Genomic DNA, 21,217 nt, shown 5'->3' with positions numbered 1-21,217 from the left:
GCCTCTCATGTGAAGTAGATTAACGTATGACATGTTCAAGTAAGGTTGATGTGGTATTTGTAGTTTCAAACGTGAAGTAACAATAGGTGCAAGTAAAACACCTTGATTTCACCTTGCATTTATTGGTCTCTAATTAATTTATCTTCCTCATCTGGAATTTTCATGTATTATAACTCCAAAAGAGATTTTATTCTGTCCACTTCATTTGCTCAACAATAAACTGCAGCAGCAAGCAATAACAAAATTATTGCAAAAATGGCACAACACTAAAAACTAATGCATCTCCCAGACACTTAGTTGAAAATAAATCCATAAATCTGTAAATGAAGTTTTCTAATAGTAATGTTCATTCAAGCAACAAACTTAATAAAGTCAGGATGAAGTCTTCTCCCATTTGGTATGGGTGATTTTAACAGAGTTGGAGCCTTGCAGTAACACAGGAAAACAAGCAAAAAATGCATTACCATAGTTAGTTACAATAATAAGGTTTGTACTTAATTACACTGGGATCTTTGAACCGCTCCCAAATTACTGAGAGAAATTAAATTCACTACAACTTGTGTCCTACTCTATGACTTTTCAAACTCAGACTCTACATTAGAAGAGACTTCAACCTGATCCACAATGAAATTACAAGGTGTAATGCATCATCAATGAAATATTTAAAACCCAAAAGACTAATTGTCTTAATGAGTGTGGCATTTAGCTGCTCTAATGGTCCCCAGTACAATTGTATTTTTATAAGTCATTCTACAAAGTAACTGTGGATTCGGGTTGACAAGTGAAAACGTTGCTGAATAAATTAAAGAAAAACAGTTATCTTCTCAACTACCAAGTTGGAAGAAAGTTTATTTTTACATGGAGTAAATGAAAAGTCTTTGCCGCAGAGTACTGTCGTCATTATTTGACATAACACATGGACAAAATGTTTTAAAAAAAACTATACATTTTACAAAGTTAACATTTGGGCAAAATAATGTAGTATAAACGGATAACAGACCCTGTACCTTACAGCCTTACGTTGCCTTTATCAGAATCTCCATGTGCAGCCTCATTTGCAACAGAATAATTCTATTGATTTAACAGGATAATAGACTACATAGCTTTTATAAACGACCCCATTTCAATAAATTTAATTTGGGATTTGAATATCTGCATTGTGAATTCCACAGATCCTAGCACCGGTTTTGCATTTTGTTAAGAGAACTGGAACCTGATACAGGTGAGCCCTGAATTACAGTTCATCAATTCAACAGATTAACAGCACTTGTACTTTCAGGCTATAACCACGCGCTTTTCTTACAGAAAACGCTAAACAATTAACATCACATCCGGTCGGATTCATTTTCCCGCCGAGGTGAAGGGCCAACAGGAAGTGATGTGTGGCGGGGGTAAATAAAAGGCGGGAATAGGAGTAGGTTTGTTTCCGCTGCCATTTTTTTAAAGAGGGCGGGTTTGGAAACCCGGGAAATACTCCAAGGGATCTATTACTTCAGTAATTGTCCGTATCGTTCAGTCTGTTCTGCAGGATCAAATCCTTTGCACGTAGGCAGGAAGCAAAGCCTGAGACCCGAGGGAGAATTTGCAATGGCGGATCAGGAACCGAGCGCCTCCACATCCAGTGTGGCAGGCAGTGCCGAGGGGTGAGTGCTGCTGCTGGCGAGGGGGGGATGTAGCCCGGCACACGGCCCTCTCCGCGCCTGCGCCCGCTGTCACCGCGTTCCATTTGTCCTGTTGCTACAATCGGGATGGAATCTGAGCCCGGAGCTCGAGCGGAATCCCCCTTTCTTCCCCGCCCCGGAGGAGCTGCAAACACACCGCAGTCCAATGCACAATCCCTCCGTCACATCGTACCGTTTCGGATGGCGATCTTTAAGACTATTTCGCGTGTGTGTTTGTGTGTGTATATACCTACAGCGTATACTGCGTGCAAGGACTAACAAGAGCCCCATCCCGTTCGCTTTCCTTTTTTTTTGCTTGTAACTCCCCTCTCTGCTCCAACGTGGTAACCCGGGTGTTTCCGAACAGCCTGTATTTCAGCGGAACGAGTATGCTGGATTAGTGTTTGAATAGTCACTGCTTGATATCGCTGTTAGTATTCCGTTGTAAGAACGATTCGAAACTTTGGGGCATGTCCAGAAAGTTTTGCTGCTTCACCAAATGAATAATAGGTTCGCGAAGCTGGCTCAACCTATCAGAATTCACGCTTCTGGGACACACACGCACTCCCTGCCGTTGTAATGCCCTGTTATTGTTTACAATTACTACTTGGATGAATGTGGAAGCGCCACATTTTGTAGTAAGAGGCTACACCTATATCCGACTTTTTTTGCTTAAAAAAAGTGTCCGTTATCTGTTGAATGATGCTGACGATGCTGCATTTATTGAGTGATTTCCGAGAGAAAGTACTGATGCGTGACCTTGAGCCGTGGTGGACCAAGTCACGATGGTCCTCAATAAGTCTGAGTCGTCAATCTTGCATGAATGATCGCAATTATTAGAATGACTTTGCTTACATCTGTACGCTGAGTGATCTGGAAATGGTATTTCCACAACACTCATGTTGTGGTCATTGGACGTGGTGTACTTTTGATTCAACTTAAGTCTTTGCATTTGTGGGTTTTTTAACATGTACTCTGGAATGCTGCGTACCGTAAAGATACTAGGAGCAGGTTGTTTGGATCTTTGTGCCTGCTGTGTTATTCAATATGATCATGACCAATTTGCTATTTCAATGCCATTCCTTCTTTTTCACTATGCTTGTTGATGTCTTCAGTATCTAAAAATGTGTTTTGTGTTTATATTCTCAATCACTTTACTTCCACAACAGTCTGTGATAGCAAATTTCACAGGTTTACTACCCTCTGACATTTATATGAAAGTTATTTCTGTTCCACGTGGTGTTCTAGCTTGATTTGGAGAGTTCAATCTCCTGAGACTGATTTGCTGCCAGATGTTACAATAGATGGAAGTCAGCGAGGGAAAACCTGAATTACCAGCTATTGTGGATCCATCAGTTTATGGCATTGTTGGTAGGAGTGTGTATGTAGTTGAAGTTTGTCAACACAGTTGAGAATGCTGTTGACACACAGATTGACACATGTAGCCAGTAGCAGAATGTATTTAACTATATAATTTAAACTCTGGGTATAGTCCTCACTGTCCCATTACTGTCAAATCAGAGCACCTGATCTATGTCAGATGTTTAGAAAGAACACTTGTCAGCAACAGAAAATAAGATACTAAACCAGTAAACCTACAGCCCAGGACTGTGTTTAACAGTAGGGGGAAACTTTGAAGCTCTATAGTCCTGTAAGAACCAGTCCTGAATGATGGTGTGGATTAGTTAAATAATTGGCGTGGGGGAGCCTGCACAATTATCCCCTCCCCCTGCTGCATCCCAAAACCAGCCCAGCTTGTCCCTTCCTCCCACCCAGCCCCCCCTCCCACCTCAAACCTCACCCCCATCTTCTATCTACTGACCTATCTCCTCCCTACCCCCCCAACCTACACTCCCCTTTTACTGACTCCATCACCACCACCTTGACCTGTCTGTCCGCTCTCCACCTATCTTCTCCTTTATCCATCCTCTATCCACCTTCTTCCGCGCCCCGCGCCCCCCTCCATTTCTGAAGAAGGGTCTAGGCCCAAAACGTCAGCCTTCCTGCTCCCCTGTTGCTTGGCCTGCTGTGTTCATCCAGCTCTACACCTTGTTAACTTCCTCCTCTAATGGCTGACCTCAGCGCATCTTTACAATAGATGCAAGACTTTGGCAGTTGTAACCATCTTCAGCCAGAGATGCTGAGTGAATGAGCCATCTATGCTTTTCTCCCCCCCTGAGGTCCTAATATTATAAATACCAACTTGATTCACTATACATGATTCAGTACCTAGAAATAGCTGAGTGCAGTGGATGTAGCAAAGGCTAAGGGCCTCTGGCCGTACTTGTGCTGTATTATTGAAGACCTACACTCCAAAAGTTCCCCTACCCAGTTATTTCAGTACAGCTACAAAACTGATATCCATCTGACAATGAGAAATTGTTCAGCTATGTTCCAGCCATAAAACCTGGACAAATGCAAACCGGCCAATTATACTCCTGTCTGTTCTGCCATTATCAAAGTGATGGCAGGTGTGTTATTCAAAAGGGTACCTACGTCATGTTCTGTTGTGCAGGCTTGAGTGATCGGCTTTACGCAACCAAGTGCAAAGGAAAATAGCTTTGGTTGTTGAAGGCCAACAATAGCCCCAGGATGTCACTTCTCAATTGCCCCAATGAGATCAAAAATGTTTGCACTATGTTGATTTCCATTTGAAATCACCAAAGGTACTGAAACTACTGACATTTGCATGCAGCAAGACTGGGATACTGCTTGGGTATGAGCAGTTAGGCAGTGGTAAAATTTGTTCCATACAAATACCAAGCAAATAACATTGCCATTGCTGAGTCTGTCATTGTTGACATTCTGTGTGTTATCATTGACCAGAAATTTAACTTAACTGCATCTTCTAAATCCTGTTAATGCAGTTTTTAGTAAATGATATCTTCATTTGCTGTCAACAATGCATCCTGGGTGTTTTATTTTCATTGACAAATTAATGGCTGTATCCAGAACTCATCCCTTGCATTCAGCCAAGGTAAACCAGTGTATGGTATGCTAATAGACTTGGAGCTGCATCCTCCAAATCCAGCCATTGCACACTGATGGGCTTTCATTTGGGTGCTTCTGCTGGATACTAAGATTTTAAATAAGTCTTTAACAACTGATTACTGGTATACATGTTGTGGCTCAGTCATCAGCACTGCTGCCTCATTCATTGTGCTAGGGACCTGGGTTAAATTCCAGCCTCTGGTAACTGCCTGTATGTGGAGGTTGCAGATTGTCCCCAGGTCTGCATGGGTTTCTTCTGGGTGCTCTGGTTTCCTCCTGCAGCCCAGAGATGTGCAGGTTAGGTGGATTAAAATGGTCTGTGTCTCCTTCCAGGGATGAGGAAATTGGCCTCTGAGGAAAGATTGAGTAGACTGTCTGTATTTCTGAAGTTTTAGGAAAAAAGTTTATTTTTTAAAAAATATTATTAAATTCTTAAGGTGCTTGGTGTGTTAGATGCTGAGGGAAAAGTACCCACGCTCCACTGACCCAAATGGGAAATATGGAACATGAAATCACGATCTGACAAGGAGGTCAGCCATTTATGACTGAATTAAGATTTTCTTCAGTGCAGTCCAACCCAGATGGGTCTGGATTCACAGCAGTTGAGTATTTAAAGTGGGATTTGATAGAAACAAAAATAAAATCTGAAGTGCAAGAGGATGGATTTGGGGTAGAAGATCCCGGTGACCTTGAATTGTTGCAGAGTTGACATAGTCTTTTTGGACCACAGGGCTGTGTTGTCATTAGAGAATGTGAACTAGTGGTGCTTTAAACCTGGGGGTGGCCACACCTCAGACAAGGGGGAGAGGTTGAGAAGGCGAGTCCTTCGTGGTAACCTCAACTAGTAATGGGAATTGAACCCATGCTGTTAGCATTACACTGCTTCGCAAACCAACCAATCAACCATCTGACCAATTGAGCTAAACCGACCTCCCCCCCTCTTGACTGACAGAGCAGTTCAAACCTCCAAAATGGCTCCCTCCAGCTTCTCCTCTTGTATAAAATTGCGACTACTACTCTGTTAGACTGTGTTTTGAAGGGAAGAATCGCTGTTTTCTTGCCAGTTAAAAATATAACATTGAAATCATTAAGCTGCATTCACACTTTATTTTAGTGGTGGCTTAAAAAGTAGCTAGCCTGAAAATGGTTCTGAACCATCATGAAATATATTGGTATTAGATCTAAAGTAACACCACCTGGGTGTTCTACAATTATGTCACTGTTCTATGAAGTTTGTAGTCTGAAGAACTTCAAATTTTAAATGCTGATGGAAAGTTCATTTCTTTTGCTCACTGACTGAAAACTGACACTTGGTTCATTGAGTTGCTAGTTTTGCATGATGAACAAAATGCCTACCAGTAAAGGAAGGGGTAATATTGCTTCAGCAAACCTTGAGTCTTTGCCCAAGTATTCCACCACCTAGTTTCTAGGTGTCTGGCTGCTGATTAGCCAATGGAACAGGAGTTCAAGACGTTGGAAGGGATCCATTATACTTGAACTGAGGCCTGGGGGTGGTGGGTGCTAGATTATTTTCAATATAGTTTAGATGTTGGCTAAGTTTACATTTTCCCATTTGTTTTTCAGCTAAAGTTGTATTTGTTTGAGAACTGGCATTTGATTTGGCATCCTGTTGGTTTATGCGCTTGCCCCCCAGATCAAACACAACATTAGAACGGGAATCGGCCATCCATCTTCTCCAGCCTGCTCCATCATTCAGTTAGATCATGGCTTAACAACACTTTCTTGCACTATCCTCACAACTGTTGCTGCCATTCCTTTTCACGAATCATGGGGACTCTACCCAATTTTACCTTAATTTTCTGTATGTCCTTTATAATGATTCTAACAATTTCTATGCCACTGACATCAAACAAACAGGTCTATAATTCTCCATTCTCACTCCTTCCTTGAATAGTTGTATTACATTAGTTACTTTCCATTCTGTAGGAACCTTTTTTAAGAATCTGTAGAATTTTTGAAAGTGGATGCATTGACCCATCTCCACAACTGCCTCCTTCATTCCCTCCGTGAACTCCCACTTACCCTGATCTATTGTCTTGTCTGATCAGATTGCAGATTGAAAACAGATGTGAATGAATTGTTGGTAGCAAGTGTCCGGATAGCACTATCCAGATAGCACTACCTTCTATGATCCAAATGGTTCTTATTGGCAAAGAAGAGTCAATTTTCATGCTGTGATTGGTTTGTGTACTGGATGTTTCAGTGTGTGTATGTATTTATTATAATCTAAAAGTGAAAGTTCAATGTGCTGCTGGAAATGGTTCTAAATAAATGTAATTAATTCACAGCATGATAGTTGTAGCCAATCAACTTTTTGATGTAACCTATTTTTCAAATTGGCCTGTTCAGAAATGTTATTCCACCTCTGGAGCAGTTGGGACTTGAAACTGGCCTCCTGGTCCAGGGGTAGGGACCAAACCACTGTACAACATGAGGAGCCCTGAAGCCTTCTGCACTTGGTATTCCCAGGTGATCTCCCATCCAAGTACTAACCAGGCCTGAGTCAGCTTCACTTGAGATCCGATTGAGATTGGACAATTTCAGACTAGTATAGCTGCAGCGTGACACTTTTTTTCGATTGTCTTTTGGCCCAGCCTGGCCTTGGAACTCTAGCTAGCCATTGGTTGATCCATCTAGCTATTTGAAGCCTAGCAGGCGCTATTCCTATAGCCCTAAGAATTTGATGGAAGCATATTAGTTTGCTTTTGGTGATCAGCTTTTGCAGTTAAGCAACATACAACAATTGAGGTTTATTCACTAATGAGTCTCTGTTCTGTCATTTTTCAAGATGACATTAGAGCACTATGTAAAATATTTTGTCTAAATTCATTCAAGCAGATTATGCTTGCTGTACAAAACTGAACAAGGTGTTACATTTAGAATGGAATAAGTTCATCAGACAGTTGTCGGATGCTCCTTTATGTGCTCTTTTCCAACTGATGGGACAGGATTTCTGAATCAAACCGGTTTTGTTTTTATGGAGAACCATTGTATGAAAGGCAACATGAACTCAGATGCTTTAATCAAAATCAGAACCAAAACCCAGCTTTTTAGCAAGTTGCACCTTGCAGCACTTCTGTCATTTTCAGACACAAAGTTTTCATGGAAATTGCAGCAAAAAGCCATTTGCAGCTTTTTAAAAGACTCTTCCCTAGAATGGTAGCAGTGGCATAATTCCATTTGGCATAATTGACTTTTGAATAATTACCTGCATTACAGTGAAGGCAGTCACACTTCATCTGGAATCTTGTGGCAACCATTGTTTAAACTTTACTGACATATTTTCCTGTTACTTTGAATTGTATTATTAATCAGTAAGTTTTGTTTTAAGTTGGGGAAATTTTTGTGATGACCTGGTTTTTTTTAAAAAAATGAAAGTTTTTATACCATATTCATGAAATGCTTACTTTTAACAGTGCTGATGTCAGTGTTGAAGCCACAAAGTTACTTGGAACTGGCAAAAGACACATGGTGATGGAAGACTTTGTAGCAGCAGTCAATACCTTTCAAGATGCATGCAGGCTATTGTAAGTAGTTTTGTTATGTACTGTTGGAGAATGTGAAGTTTGCAGGGGATACCAGTTGCTCTGGAAATGGTCATGTTCAGAAGTCAGTATGATGGGGAGCATTCATTTGTAGATGCTTCAATTTTTCAAAGTTAAACTACATGGATAGCTTAATATAGCAATGTCTTTGTTCTGTCTTTTTTTAATCTCTCTAATATAGTTGGTACAACCGTAACAGTATGGCCATACAAAATCTTGATCTGCTCTTTTTGATTTAAAGGAGTGAAAGACATGGAGAAATGGCTGATGAATGTGGAGAAGCTTATTTCTGCTATGGAAAAGCCCTTCTGGAGTTGGCAAGGTTAGTTTATAAGGCGAATGAACAAGAACGGACTAAGAAGCTATTTTTTTCCAGTCACTTGAGGTGTAGGCATTATTGGCTGACTGGCTGCTCTTGAACTGAGAGGCTTGCTAGGCTGTTTCAGTGGCAGTTGAGAGTTGACCATAATGTTGTAGGTTTGAAGTCACATGTAGACCAGACCAGATGGGGATGGCAGATTTCCTTCCCTGAAGGGCATAAGTGATGGAATACTTAAAATAGATGCATGTCCTTTGTTACAGTATCTTTGTAGCTATTGTAATGTAATTTTCTGATTTCTTATGTCTTTAGCCCCCAGGTACTTTTTCTTTTAAAAATAGTTTCTTTTTCTGTACTAATGGATTTAGATTTTCTGGATTTTAGGCACTGATTTTTTTTTTTTTCCTAAGGTTAGCATTTGATTAATAGCAAAGCTTAAGACTAACCATTTCTGTTGTTTGTTTGCCAGTTAGAAATTTGATCATACCTTCCACTTCATTAAAACTTAAACTTGCAAAACACTAGTTGTCCTCTCTCAGTTGTCGTAACTGGTACTTCAATTTTGGATTGCGGATGTTTGATAGAGGAGCATGACCATTGTACTTTCTTTGTCTCAGAATTGAGCGTGGCGTTCTTGGTAATGCTCTTCAAGGAGTTCCTGAAGATGATGATGAAGAAACAGCAGCAGCAGATGCGGACTCCAGAGTAGAAAATGCAGAGAATGTAGCTGGTGAGTGTCTTCTGCTTAAAAGATAGTTTTGTATTAATACTTGATCTAGTCTTAATTGCAGAGCTTATGTGGACCTATAATCTAACTTTCTTGTTCCAACCAGTCATTTGGAGGAGCACATATTCCTATCCCTGTCTGGAGCAGAGAGGGAAGGGGGAAAGAAAGACAATTGTCTCTGCTTTGATGGACCACTCAACTCTCTTGCAAGCATATGCAAACCTTTGAAATGCCAATTACTTGAGTGGTTTAATTTTGGATAATCACAGCATATTATTTATTTCTTTTCCTCAGTGGCTGTCATTGTGTAGTGGCAAACTGCCACTGTAGAAAAGAGCAAAAGTTGGCTTTTATATACATCAATGTAAAAATCTGTGTTGGACAAAGTCAGAAGTGATGAAGGGGCAGTGCTTTGAAAACTTGTGACTTCAAACAGGTCCGTTGGACTATAACCTGGCATCACGTGACTTCCGACTTTGTCAACCCTAGTCCAAACACGGCATCGACACCTCTGTGTTGGGCCATTGTCAAGTATCTGGCTATCGATGCCAGCTTTGTAAACAAAAAAATTGAGGACCTGCAAATGTTCTGGATGAAATTAACATTTGAATTAATCTACATTCCATAAATTGTTAATGGAAGGCTGATTTTATTCACCTATAGAAGTGTTTATGGGTACCATTTTGACTTTACTATTTGTTTCTCTCCAGCCTTCATAGTTGCACTTGGTATCATGATCTATTATTGATGAAATAGGTTTCCTGAGAAATGAACAGAAATACTACATTGATATGGTTTGGGATGCAAATCATTCCAGTTGTTAAAAGCAAATTGACCTGATTGGGTGAGTGGATGCTGGTAACCTTGAAGCCAGAATATGCTAAATGACCTAAGAAACCAAGAGCAAAATGGAGGCAGGAAAATGAGTTAATGATTTACCAGTATCTACACTAACCTCTGCTGACTAAACCTAAAATTTACCTGCTACTATTTATCCCTGTTTTCTTGACCTTTTTTAAATTGACTATATCCAGATTTATCAGCCACCATTGGAACTCCAATTTTATGCATTTTTCTCCTTGATGTGTATAGAAAAAGAGAGGGAGGAATTGAGGGAGCAGGTGTATGCAGCACTAGCTGAAGAAAAGAATAAGCCAACAGAAGATGAAGCACCAATTGCAAATATTTCTGCTGATCAGGATGTAGTTCACAAAGAAACAGAAAGCCATACTGATCATCCTGATGAAGAGATGACAAGCCTTGCAGGAGAGCTCCCTACCACCATGAGTGAAGTGCTGCCGAAAATAGAAGCATCCATTGATGAGGATGATGTCCGAAATGGACAAATGGCTAAAACAGCAGATTTCTCTCCAGGCAATGGTGGTGGTATCCAGGAACGGAAAACACAGGACCAAGTGAGCATTCCAGAAGATATTAAGGACAGTGCTGGTGAGGAGATGGCTGCAAAGGATTCCCCTATGATGGAAGATGCTGGGATGAAGGTGACTGATGAGACAATGGAAGTAGTTCAAGTAAAACCGGAAGATAAGCTAACCCTTCCACAGGAATCTCTAGTGGATCGAGATGTGAAATCAAATGCTGAAGAGGCACCAGCTCAAGAAAAGCTGAGAGTTGGTGAAAGTGAAGAGAGTGAGACAAAATCAATTGAAAGTGAAATCCCAGGTCAGAAGACAGATGATGGGACAACCGGTTCTTCAGAACCGATGCAAGAGGGTGCAGGTATTAAATCAAGGACAAGTGTTCAGATTTACAAAGTTGGCTTAAATGGTTTAATAACAAATCAATGGAACTAAATTGCAAACTGTCTACACTGACGCTCTTAACATTTTCTGTGGATTTGTACCTGATCGGCCTCTATAAACCACTTGGTAAATCTGTCTACTCACTTTCATAAGAGCACAGAAGGAGAAAATGGTGGTTTTTCTAAACTTGCACTAATCACTGGGGATAAAGCTATCTTATAAGTATTTTTAAACTTTGCCACTGGATTTAAAATTCTTTATACATGGTTGTCTTAAAATGCAGGACATTAATTTTGGCACTGCATTGGTATATTAGTGCTGGATACAGTGGATACTTCCTTATTGTAAATCTACAGTTGTTTCAGCAGTTAAATTCTAATGACTGGTAGTATATAGAAAATTAAGCTTTAGATCTAGAATTGAGTTGTATTCCCAGTAAGTGTAGCTGTAGTATCAGTTGCCCAATAATTCGGCAATTAACATGCTCACTACAGGATCCTGAATCTGTGTTTGGTAAGGATAGTTGGCATTGCTAAAATGAAACACTGAAGCAGCGTATAAGATTGATGTAACCTTTTGCAAAATGACTGTTTGTTTAATTACACTTCTGAATAAATAGCTCATTTTTGTTCCACGTTTATTTTCTTTTGTCTTTCCAGATGCCTCTGGTGCTGCTGATGCAAGTGGTGATGACGATGAAAATGAAGAGACTGGTGAAGGAAAGGTAGCTTTATCTGTCCTTAAAGCTTGTCTTCAACACCAGCTTAAGTTTGAACTTGAGGCTTAAAATGCAAACTATTCATTGCAGGATACTGAAAGTGAGGAAGTTGATAATTTGCAGCTGGCCTGGGAAATGCTTGAATTGGCAAAAGTGATCTTCAAAAGGCAAGTACTCAAATAAATAAGTCAATGTTAATATTTTTATAATTGTTGTGGTTTTATACATTAATCAACTGTGTATCAAAAGTTCAGCTCCACTTGTTTACTGTCTAGGCAGGAAAGTAAAGAAATACAACTCTGTGCAGCACAGGCTTATCTGAAACTGGGAGAAGTTGGAATAGAATCTGGTAAGATGTAAAAACTTTGTTTTCAACACATCCACTGTACAGTAGAGCTAATATACTTCTATCTTGTAGCTCAGTTGTTTTGTCAAAATTTCAATAATAGAAACTAAAACTTGAATTTATCCATGTGTAATTGATGTGAGATTAATGCAATCTTGTTCGATTCTAGAGAACTACATTCAGGCTATTGAAGATTTCCACGAATGTCTGACCATTCAGGAAAAACACCTCGAGGCACATAACCGACTGTTGGCAGAAACCCATTATCAGTTGGGGCTGGCTTACAGTTTGAGTAATCAGTATGATTTCTCTCTAAAACATTTCAAGGAATCCTTTAATGTCATTGAGAAAAGGTTAGGTAAGGAGATGAAGTTTGAGTTTTAAACTGTAAAACCAGTTGGTCCTATAGTAGTGACCATCTTGGATGTTATTCCCAAATAAGTCTAAGTTCTACAAATTTGCTTTACAAATGAACATGATTTGAATTTACTGAATTTTTATTCAATAGCCTCTATTCAACATGGTAACCAGCAGAAATGGAGCATGTTCCAAATTTTTCTGTTTGGGAAGACAAATGAAGTAATGTACATGGAACATGATATCCATTGTGGGGGGATATAGATCTGACTATTCATGTATGCATAAAACTTTAAAGTGACAGGGCAATTTTGATAAAGCTGTTTTAAAATAAATGGAATTCCTAGATTTAGAGACACTGCTCATTGGGTGGAAATGCAATATTTTGTAGAACACTAGTTAGTCCTCAGGTGCCCAGTTCTGGGTGTCACACATCAATGTAGATGTCAAGTCCATGAAAATGGTCCAGATTTCCTGGAATGATGCCAGTGGTGAAAGAAGTAATGTGGTGAGATTAGAACACACAACAGATTGAAAGGAGACTTCGGGTCAAAATAGAGGTTCTTATGCATGCCTAGGAAGAATGGAGAGTTTAGTCATTTAACTGGAGAACACAAAATTGGTTGCAGAACCAAGGGAAGAGTTGACGTTCATGCTGAGTTATTTGGAATATGCTGCTTGAATGGGATAGAAGTAGATGCAATAGTAACCTTCAAATAGTAAGTAGCTAATAGTGTAAAAGGAATACTTGTAGGGCTAAGGACACAGGAGGTAGACTTAAATAGCTTTCAAAGGACATGCATTGAACTCTGTCTATTCATACTTACAAACCAGAATTGTGGTACAAATAGTCTGTTCTATGGTATGTCTCCTCTCCTCCTTTTTTATTTAAAATCTGAACTTGACCAAGGTTGCTTTTCAAGTTTTAGTCTTTGACTTTAGTTAGCCTTCTCAGACTTGGTTTATGAAATAAATTCAAGCTCAACGTTGGAATTTTGTTCAAATCTTTAAAATTTGTCTTTTGTTGTACATGGGATTGAGAGCAAAATATTACCATGATTTGAGGAAAGGGTCACATGGAGAGGAGCAGGAATAAACTGTAGTTTTTGAATTAGTGAAACATAACTAGTAGAGTAGTGTAAGAATCATTTGCTTGGCCTTCAGCCTTGTTTTATATTCCAGTGACTTGGATGAGAGGACCAACAGAGAGAGCTAGGCAGAGAATGCAGAGAGGGATAAAAGTTTACAAGAAGGTGGAGCATAAAGTGGTATGAATGACATTCTTCCCCCTAAGAGAGCAAATGGGGAAAATGTTTGTTTTGAGGTGATAGTGAATGGTGTGTTGTACTTCAGCCCTCGAAATAAGCTCTATAGTTGCAGCAAGGCTACCTCATACCTGTAGAGTTTTTGGACCTTAATCTGGCGTACTATAATGGCTTTCGTCACTTTGCATAAGAAAGGACGGAGGTGAATGTTTACTAGACTTGATATCCAAGAGAAGCAGATTGTCCTCTTGAGGATGATAGAGTGAAATGGGCCTATAATCCGTGGAAAACTGAAGAATGCGAAATGATCGAAAATAACTAAATTATATAAAATTCCTGATGTCTGCCCTATCTAAACCCAAAAGATGCATTTTTGCTGTCTCTCTTCCATCTCTGCCCACTCCTTTTGCATTGAAATTAATCCTTAATGGCTGCTTTAAGCTTCTAGCCATTTGGTAAGTTTTGGAGGAAAATTTATTAGATTTGTAATTAAAACTAACTTATGCTTTATCTGCAGCCATGTTAACAGAGAGAATTGAGAAAGCAGAAGAGAAAGGCAAATCTCCAGCAAAAGACTCTGATGCTCTTTCTGAAGATAAGCAGGAGGTTGAGGAACTTAAAGAGCTGTTGCCAGAGATAAAAGCAAAAATTGAAGATTCAGAAGAATCCAAAGATGATGGAAGTGCAAATAAAGCCCTTCAGGAAACGTTGGTCAGTGCATGTTGAATAAAAAATCGGACAACTGATCGCTCGTTTACATGATTTGGAACCTGTGAAAAGTGTGCCTGTGCTGAGGGGCAATAAAGGGTCAATATACAGCTTGTAGAAATTTCTTCAAAGAAAGTGGTATTTGTTCTTGATCCTCTATCAATGCAGTAAATTACATGGAATGTGTGGCTCAGAGGTGACTTGACAAGTGTGCTGGTGTTAATACTGTCCTGGTCTGTAGTTGAAGCTATCACCATGTTTCTAATTCCACTTATCAAGATTCACTTTAGAGGCACTGGTACGTGTTATGCTGTCTACTTGCTGCGGTATGTACTGACAAGTAGATTATCATATTTATGATCCCTTTCGGATTTTTCATCTTCCGTCCCCAAACACTCCCCTCCTGATCCTCGTCCTTGCTATCCCCTCCCCCAAGAAAAAGGCATTTTATGCACATCTGCTCTGTTCAAATGCATTCCTAATTTGGAAGACTTCTGTCGGATCTCCACTTTATCACTCGTGCCTGGAGAAAAAAGCTCGTAACCTGTTTGTTTTTGTTTCAGAAAATTACTGTTATGGCAGAGACAAAGTTGCTGGAAAAGCTCAGCAGGCCTGGCAGCATCTGTGCAGGATAAAACCTAGAACATAGAACAAAAACAGTGTTAACGTTTCTGGTCCAGTGACCCATCCTCAGAACAGTAATTTTCTGTTCTGGTACCCATCCTGCTGATCTAGTTGTGCTTTCTCAAGTAGCTGTCTTCTGTCTCCTGCCCATGCCCCTCCAGTGTGGTACTAAAAAAAAAGCAGTGATTGTGGCCTCATCAACATCTTGTTACAGACTTTTTCTTTTTTCACTAAAGGCTGCTTTTAATTATTTGTTTACTTGAAACTTTGGATTTCTCTGCTCTTCTATCCCATTCAATTTCTTCCCTTTTTAAAGTAGGGGTGACTTGAACTGTGTTCCTTCACATCAATTCATTTTCTGTTCAACTTCCTAATTTGGAGGTTTTCCAAAGGTCAGAATGCAATTACTATAGTTTTAGCTACATATCCTACTTTTATGCAAGTCTCACCAGTATCTCTGGTCATTTTTTGGATATCAAAACATTATAATAGTATAAGTTACTCCTTGCTTCCTCTTCTTTCCACAGTCTAGACCACCTGCCTTTTCAGGGTTTGAAACCCACAGTCTTACAAGCACTGTACCAACATTAGCTGTAAGTATTTGTGAAATGTGCCTACCTGATGTAACACTTTTTGCTTTAGGCAGACAGCTTTGAATTCAGACTTTTTTCTTTGCTTCAAATGAGGTGGCCTCAATTATAATTTCTTTTCTGCCTCAATGCTTCTAAATTGTAGGTACAGACTGGAAAAGTAATGGGTGAAGCTTCTACCTCCAGCTCAAACTGTGTGTCTAACATCAGTCATTTAGTAAGGAAAAAAGTAAGTCTTTTTTTCAGATGGATTTATTCCTTCTGACCCGGTGAGCATAATATGCCCATCCAGTTTACATTACTACAAAAATAAATTAAATCTGCATTTGTTTTAGATTGCTGAAGCATTTGTCCTGGGTGTGCATCTTAATAACATCCAAACTGGCTTATATTAGGGACCAATTAACTCTTAATGCCTTAGAGTCAGACATGCTATTCACTTAAGCTTTATCAGTGAAGAGGAGAACTCCTTAAAGTAAAAGCCCCCCCGGCTCCTACTTTGCCAGAGCTTCATCTTTTACCGGTGAATGAAACTGCTCACTGACTTATTGACTTGTCAATATGATGGTTGTAGCCTTTTGTCACTTTTTGCTTACGTTTTGCTGGCCTCAAGGAAGTTTTACAAGTAGGAGACATGCAAGAAGGAACTAAGCTGACTACTACAACATTTTGATTTCTAGTTTTAGCTTCTATGCAAACTTTTAATCATGATTATTGTTGGAATATTGATGTACATATTATGCTGAAGTGTAAAAAGTATTTAAACTTTTAAAGTCTTCATTACAGAGGAAACCTGAAGATTGTGAGAATGATAATAAAGAGCCTAAAAAAGCCAAGCAGGAGGAGTCTGCTATGAATGGTGGATGTGGAGATACTGCTCATGATAGGAATGGAGTTCCTGAGAAAATGGAAGTAAGTTCATTTTATGATCCCAGTTGAATTTGATTAACAGTTTTAAAAAATTCAAACTTTTAATGGCTATGGGGCTCATGTACAGGATTTCAAGTTTTAAGACTTATTGTAACGTACAAGTCGTCTGACAAAATACTATTTAGGTAGGCAAATTATTCAAAGCTGCGAAATGTTTTCCCAGTTAACTTCGTGAAAATGTCCAGAAATTGTCCTACACAGTTAAACTTTGTTTCATATGCAAACATGATTCCTCATGGACCAGTCCAAATGTATTCACCTTTGTCAATGTCACACTACTTCTTCCTTTTTCCCTTTCTCAGCTGGCAAATTCCTAAGTGCCATAACTTTCACATTGAGTTATCCTGGAGATTTTATACCCAGAGCCGGGGAATCTTCCAGCCTTGTTTAAATACTCACAAACATACCATCTTAAGAGGTCAAGCTTCCAGATGCAATCTGTGATCAATAGTAGAGGCTAATTTTCTAGCTCCTGCCCTCCTTGGAACCTGTCTCCATGGCAACATGATTCACACGGGCCTTGTATCTAGGTTGAAATATTTGTTAACCATCTTCTCAACCAGTTTTTTTCCTTTTTTCTATATTGCAATTAAGTAGATATTTTAAATTTAAAACCTTTTTAACAAAATCTCATTTTGCTAACACTTCAGAGCCTTGATACCACCACCAGCAGGGTAGTTTTAATATACTCGGTGTCCATCAATTCACACAGTGAGCAGATGTTTGGCCTCTGTTCATAGGGTTACCGATAGATTGAGCCAAAAGAGATGTTTGCCCTGTATCACAAACGGGTAATTTGAGCTCCACTGCTTTGTGTGGTAACATGTATGTAGGCACAGTAATGGCAGTCTGTATCAAGCAACATGCCCCATTCATAGCTGGCTGTCTTTCCCCCACGGGGAACCAATCCGTGCTTGCAAACTTCAGATGTGTATACGCCATCAGATGTGATTCTGTTACTGTGGAACTTGTTTATAAAATAATTCAGATTGTTAAAGTTTCATCAGGAACCATCTTCAGATTAGCACATCACATTGAACCTGGCTGATGGAAGCTATGTACGCAAATACTCAGGACCCTGTTTGTAGGACAAAGAATTTGCATGTACATTTAGCCCCCTTTTTTTATGAGAAGGGTGCACTGGGGACAGCCCAACTCTGGTCAGAAAGGTGCCATGGAACTGCAGCAACCTTGCCTGTTCTGAAAATTGAGAGGCAATTAACTGCTTATGCTGCATCTCCAAGTGAATGTTGGGGCCAAGCAATCAGTGCCGTCATTTCATGCTGTTTACCATGGTGTCAAAGTCTATATTTTACATCCTAAGTCTGAGTGTGAAAGATTTTCAACTTGTAGTCTCTTTTTCCAAGTTCTGTACTCCCAAGCATTTATCCATTGCAATCTAAAACTTCATTTTGTAACCAGTATATATTAGTGTTTTATGTATATTTTGAGATGACTTGTACAATTTTAGAGCCAAATTCAGTTCACATGTTAGGTAAATGTAGAATAGTACCAGTTATACACTAGATACAATCTATCTTGAATTAGTTATTGGAGAAGCAAATTTCGTTTGACTTGCCAATATATTGGCAACTTGAATGTTTACCACTAGTTTAGAAAGTACTTGTGTCAAGATTAAAGTGCTGGAACTACTCAGCAGGTCTAGCAGCATCTGCAGAGACAAACCTGTCCAGCATCAGTGTTTTGCCTGTATATAAGGAACAAAAACAAAGTTGCTAGAAAAGCTCAGCAGGTCTGGCAGCCTCCATGGAGGGGAAAAACAGTTAATGTTTCGGGCCCAGTGACCCTTCCTCAGAACTCAACTATTTCATCAGTTACACATCGTTGCATGTACTGGGTCTGGATCTGAAACACTAACATGTTTTTGCTGTTCAGATGCTGCCAGACCTCCTAAGCTTTTCCACCAACTTTGTTTTTGTTCCTGATTTACAGCATCCACAGTTGTTTTGTCTTTTTAATTTGTCTAGATATAGTTTCGTTTTACTAAAATGGGCCTGGTACATGTAATGACATGTTACTCTTGAAATGGTTCTAGCCAGTAGCTTGGTTTTCAGGTAGATGTTAGTGGTTCTCCCTTCAGTTTGTAGTGAGCAATAAAAGTTAACTGTTTAAAGTTGAACTTTCAAATATAAACCTCAAACATTATGGATTTTAGCACAATAAGCAAGTTTGGAACAGGATCTGTTACTGCATAACAATGCTGTTAGTAAGCTGTGTATTTTAAACTGGCTATTCCAATGTTTATTTTGGCATAAGACATCTTAATTGATAAGATTTTTATCTTCTATTCAGAAACATTTAACGTTGAATTTTATTTTCAGTCTGAAGAATTTGTTTCCTCGAAGTCTGAACCGGAAGCTCAGAGCTAGTTAACAGACATTCAGATGGCCAGCAACATTTTTTGCCCACACCAGATCTTTTTTGTACATAATGTATTTTTGATTGGCTTTTTTGAACTGTTTTTGTAACACTGTGGAAATATTCAATAAAGATGTAATTTGCAATCATGAGTCCTAAGACCATTTAACAACTCTGCACATACTGATTTTTGTTGAATAGTTTCAGTACTTGTATGTTGGATCACCATACACACTTCGTAGTCACTTGCATGTTTTATGATTTAGTTATACACTACACAAATGTTTTTGACAATTTTTAAACTGTTTGAGTAAATAATAGCCTTGTGACTGGGTTGTCCATTCTGTGACCAGAATTCATCTAAAGTTGGTGTTGTTTAGTTCCATTTCTATTTGGCAATTTCAATTTATTAGAATTAACTCCAGATATGCAGAGGAGGGCTGTGTGAAGTTGCTGGCTTCAATTTGGCAATTAGGAGGCTGGAAGAACGCAGCAGGCCAGGCAGCATCTGACTACTCCTTTCCTCCAATGTTTCAGGTATTACCCTTCGGGCCTGGAGAAGGTTAACACCTGAAACATTGACTACTCCTTTCCTCCAGATGCTGCCTGACCTGATGCCATCTCCCAACCTCCTGTTTGTCTACTTTTGGATTCCAGCATCTGCATTTTTTTGTGTATGGTGTATTTGGCAATTATTTGGTGAAACCATTGTATCTTTATTTTGACATCAACCTGTTACAATTGACTGGAACACTTGACTGTTCTGTTGCTCTTTCCTCAAGCTAAATTTGCCATGACTTGAGGGTGGGGATTTGGATGTTGTCTATGTGGACTTTAGTCAAGCATTTGGTCAGGTGCCTCATGGTAGGCTGATCCAGAAGATAAGTCAGAAGTTTACCAGGTGTTGCCTGTATTGAACAGATTGGGCAAATTTGGATTGTTTTTGCTAGAGCCTAAGAGGCTAAGAAGTGACCTGACAAAAGTCCATGAAATTGGGAGGCATGGCTAGAGTTGTCGTTGGACTTCTCTATCCCTTCTTTTTCTCCCCAACTGCCCTGCCTGGAGTGGTAAAGTCAGTTACTTGATGGCATAGGTTTAGGGTATGGGGGTTGGGTGGGGGGAGAAGGTTAAAGGAAACTTAAAGGGGAGGTTTTTAGATGGTGGTGGAAGCAAATATGATAGCAGCATTTAAGAGGCATTTCAACAGACATGATCAGGCAGGCAGTAGAGCAATACAGACCATCTGTGGACAGATGCTATTAGTTTTAGAATAGCATCATAGTTGGCATAGACATGGAGGATTGAAAAGTCTGTTACTGTGCTGTGCTGTTTGTCCTTAAAGTCAAGGCATGCACTTTTAACTTTAGTTCAGTCTCAAACTGCACTTTCTATAATGATCAGTATTTCCAGCCTTTCACAGACTCTGTTTCAATGTTATTTGTGCAAGCAGCCTGATAAAAGCTCAGGTGCCTATACCTACCCTGCATTAAGTTGCTTTGTGTTTATTGCTTTTAACACTCCAAACCATGAAATACAAAATCTACAACCTCCTAATCTTGCAAACCCTCACTTTCAAATTAGTTTTTGCTTCCCTTTTTCCATGCTATTTCCTTTTGGATGTGGTGTTTTTTCTTTTGAAAGTATATTTCATTTTCAGGTAACCACGTATGGAACAACTTGCACATTGTGTAAAACTGAATTCACCAAATTGGGAAATCCTGCATTTGTAACTCTTTCATTGCTGACTTCTTGGTCAGGAAGGGTTTTTGATTCTCAGCTGGTACTCCAATTCTACTGTCTTCGGAAGCAAATCCAGGGCTTTGTGTACTAGTCAGGCTGTGAAGAATTGTATCAGTAGCCTTACACCAGCTGTTGTTGAAGAACATGAAGCAAGACTGATATACTTACAATGCTCTAGAGAAACTTAAGAATCTCTTGGATGTGGAAAGTACAGTGGAGTACGAGTATATCTATCTACAAATAAACATTTTTAAAAATCTGTACTTGGCATTAATAAAACATACTTTTCATTTTTGTATAGACATGATCTAATCTGGATTTCCAGACTTGATTGACTTGTTACTTTTCCTTCTATAATCTTTTGTGCTCTACATCATCTACAGTTTCACATTGCTGTTTGGTTTGATTATATGAAAGATGCAGGATGCTAGTATGGTATTTTGTGGGGGAATAAATGTTTTTGTATTTTGTATTAAAGTTTGTTTTTCTGGATTAAGAATCCAGATGTCCTTAACAGCCCGGTAATTAGGCTC

General features: G+C 39.3%; 1 protein-coding gene across 4 annotated transcripts; it reads left to right on the top strand.

The window, feature by feature from the left end:
- The first annotated feature begins 1,371 nt into the window (after positions 1 to 1,371).
- nasp (nuclear autoantigenic sperm protein (histone-binding)) lies at positions 1,372 to 20,996 on the top strand. 4 transcript variants are annotated; one of them, XM_059647965.1, is made up of 13 exons: positions 1,372 to 1,643; positions 8,090 to 8,200; positions 8,460 to 8,540; positions 9,155 to 9,267; positions 11,687 to 11,751; positions 11,836 to 11,916; positions 12,025 to 12,094; positions 12,261 to 12,449; positions 14,231 to 14,424; positions 15,573 to 15,638; positions 15,781 to 15,864; positions 16,422 to 16,547; positions 18,908 to 20,996. In XM_059647965.1, the coding sequence occupies exons 1-13, from the start codon at positions 1,588 to 1,590 to the stop codon at positions 18,953 to 18,955; spliced, it is 1,284 nt and encodes a 427-aa protein (XP_059503948.1). In that variant the 5' UTR covers positions 1,372 to 1,587; the 3' UTR covers positions 18,956 to 20,996. The 4 variants fall into 4 exon arrangements, with proteins under 4 accessions (XP_059503948.1, XP_059503947.1, XP_059503950.1 ...); XM_059647964.1 differs by having other exon boundaries at positions 16,410 to 16,547; XM_059647966.1 differs by lacking the exon at positions 1,372 to 1,643 and adding an exon at positions 1,722 to 2,299 and having other exon boundaries at positions 16,410 to 16,547.
- Positions 20,997 to 21,217: the final 221 nt, after the last annotated feature.

The sequence above is a fragment of the Stegostoma tigrinum genome, chromosome 8, assembly GCF_030684315.1.
Source record: "Stegostoma tigrinum isolate sSteTig4 chromosome 8, sSteTig4.hap1, whole genome shotgun sequence".
NCBI classification, from domain to species: domain Eukaryota; kingdom Metazoa; phylum Chordata; class Chondrichthyes; order Orectolobiformes; family Stegostomatidae; genus Stegostoma; species Stegostoma tigrinum.
The sequence above is the reverse complement of the archived record's forward strand: the minus strand, read 5'-3'. Positions and strand labels throughout refer to the sequence as shown.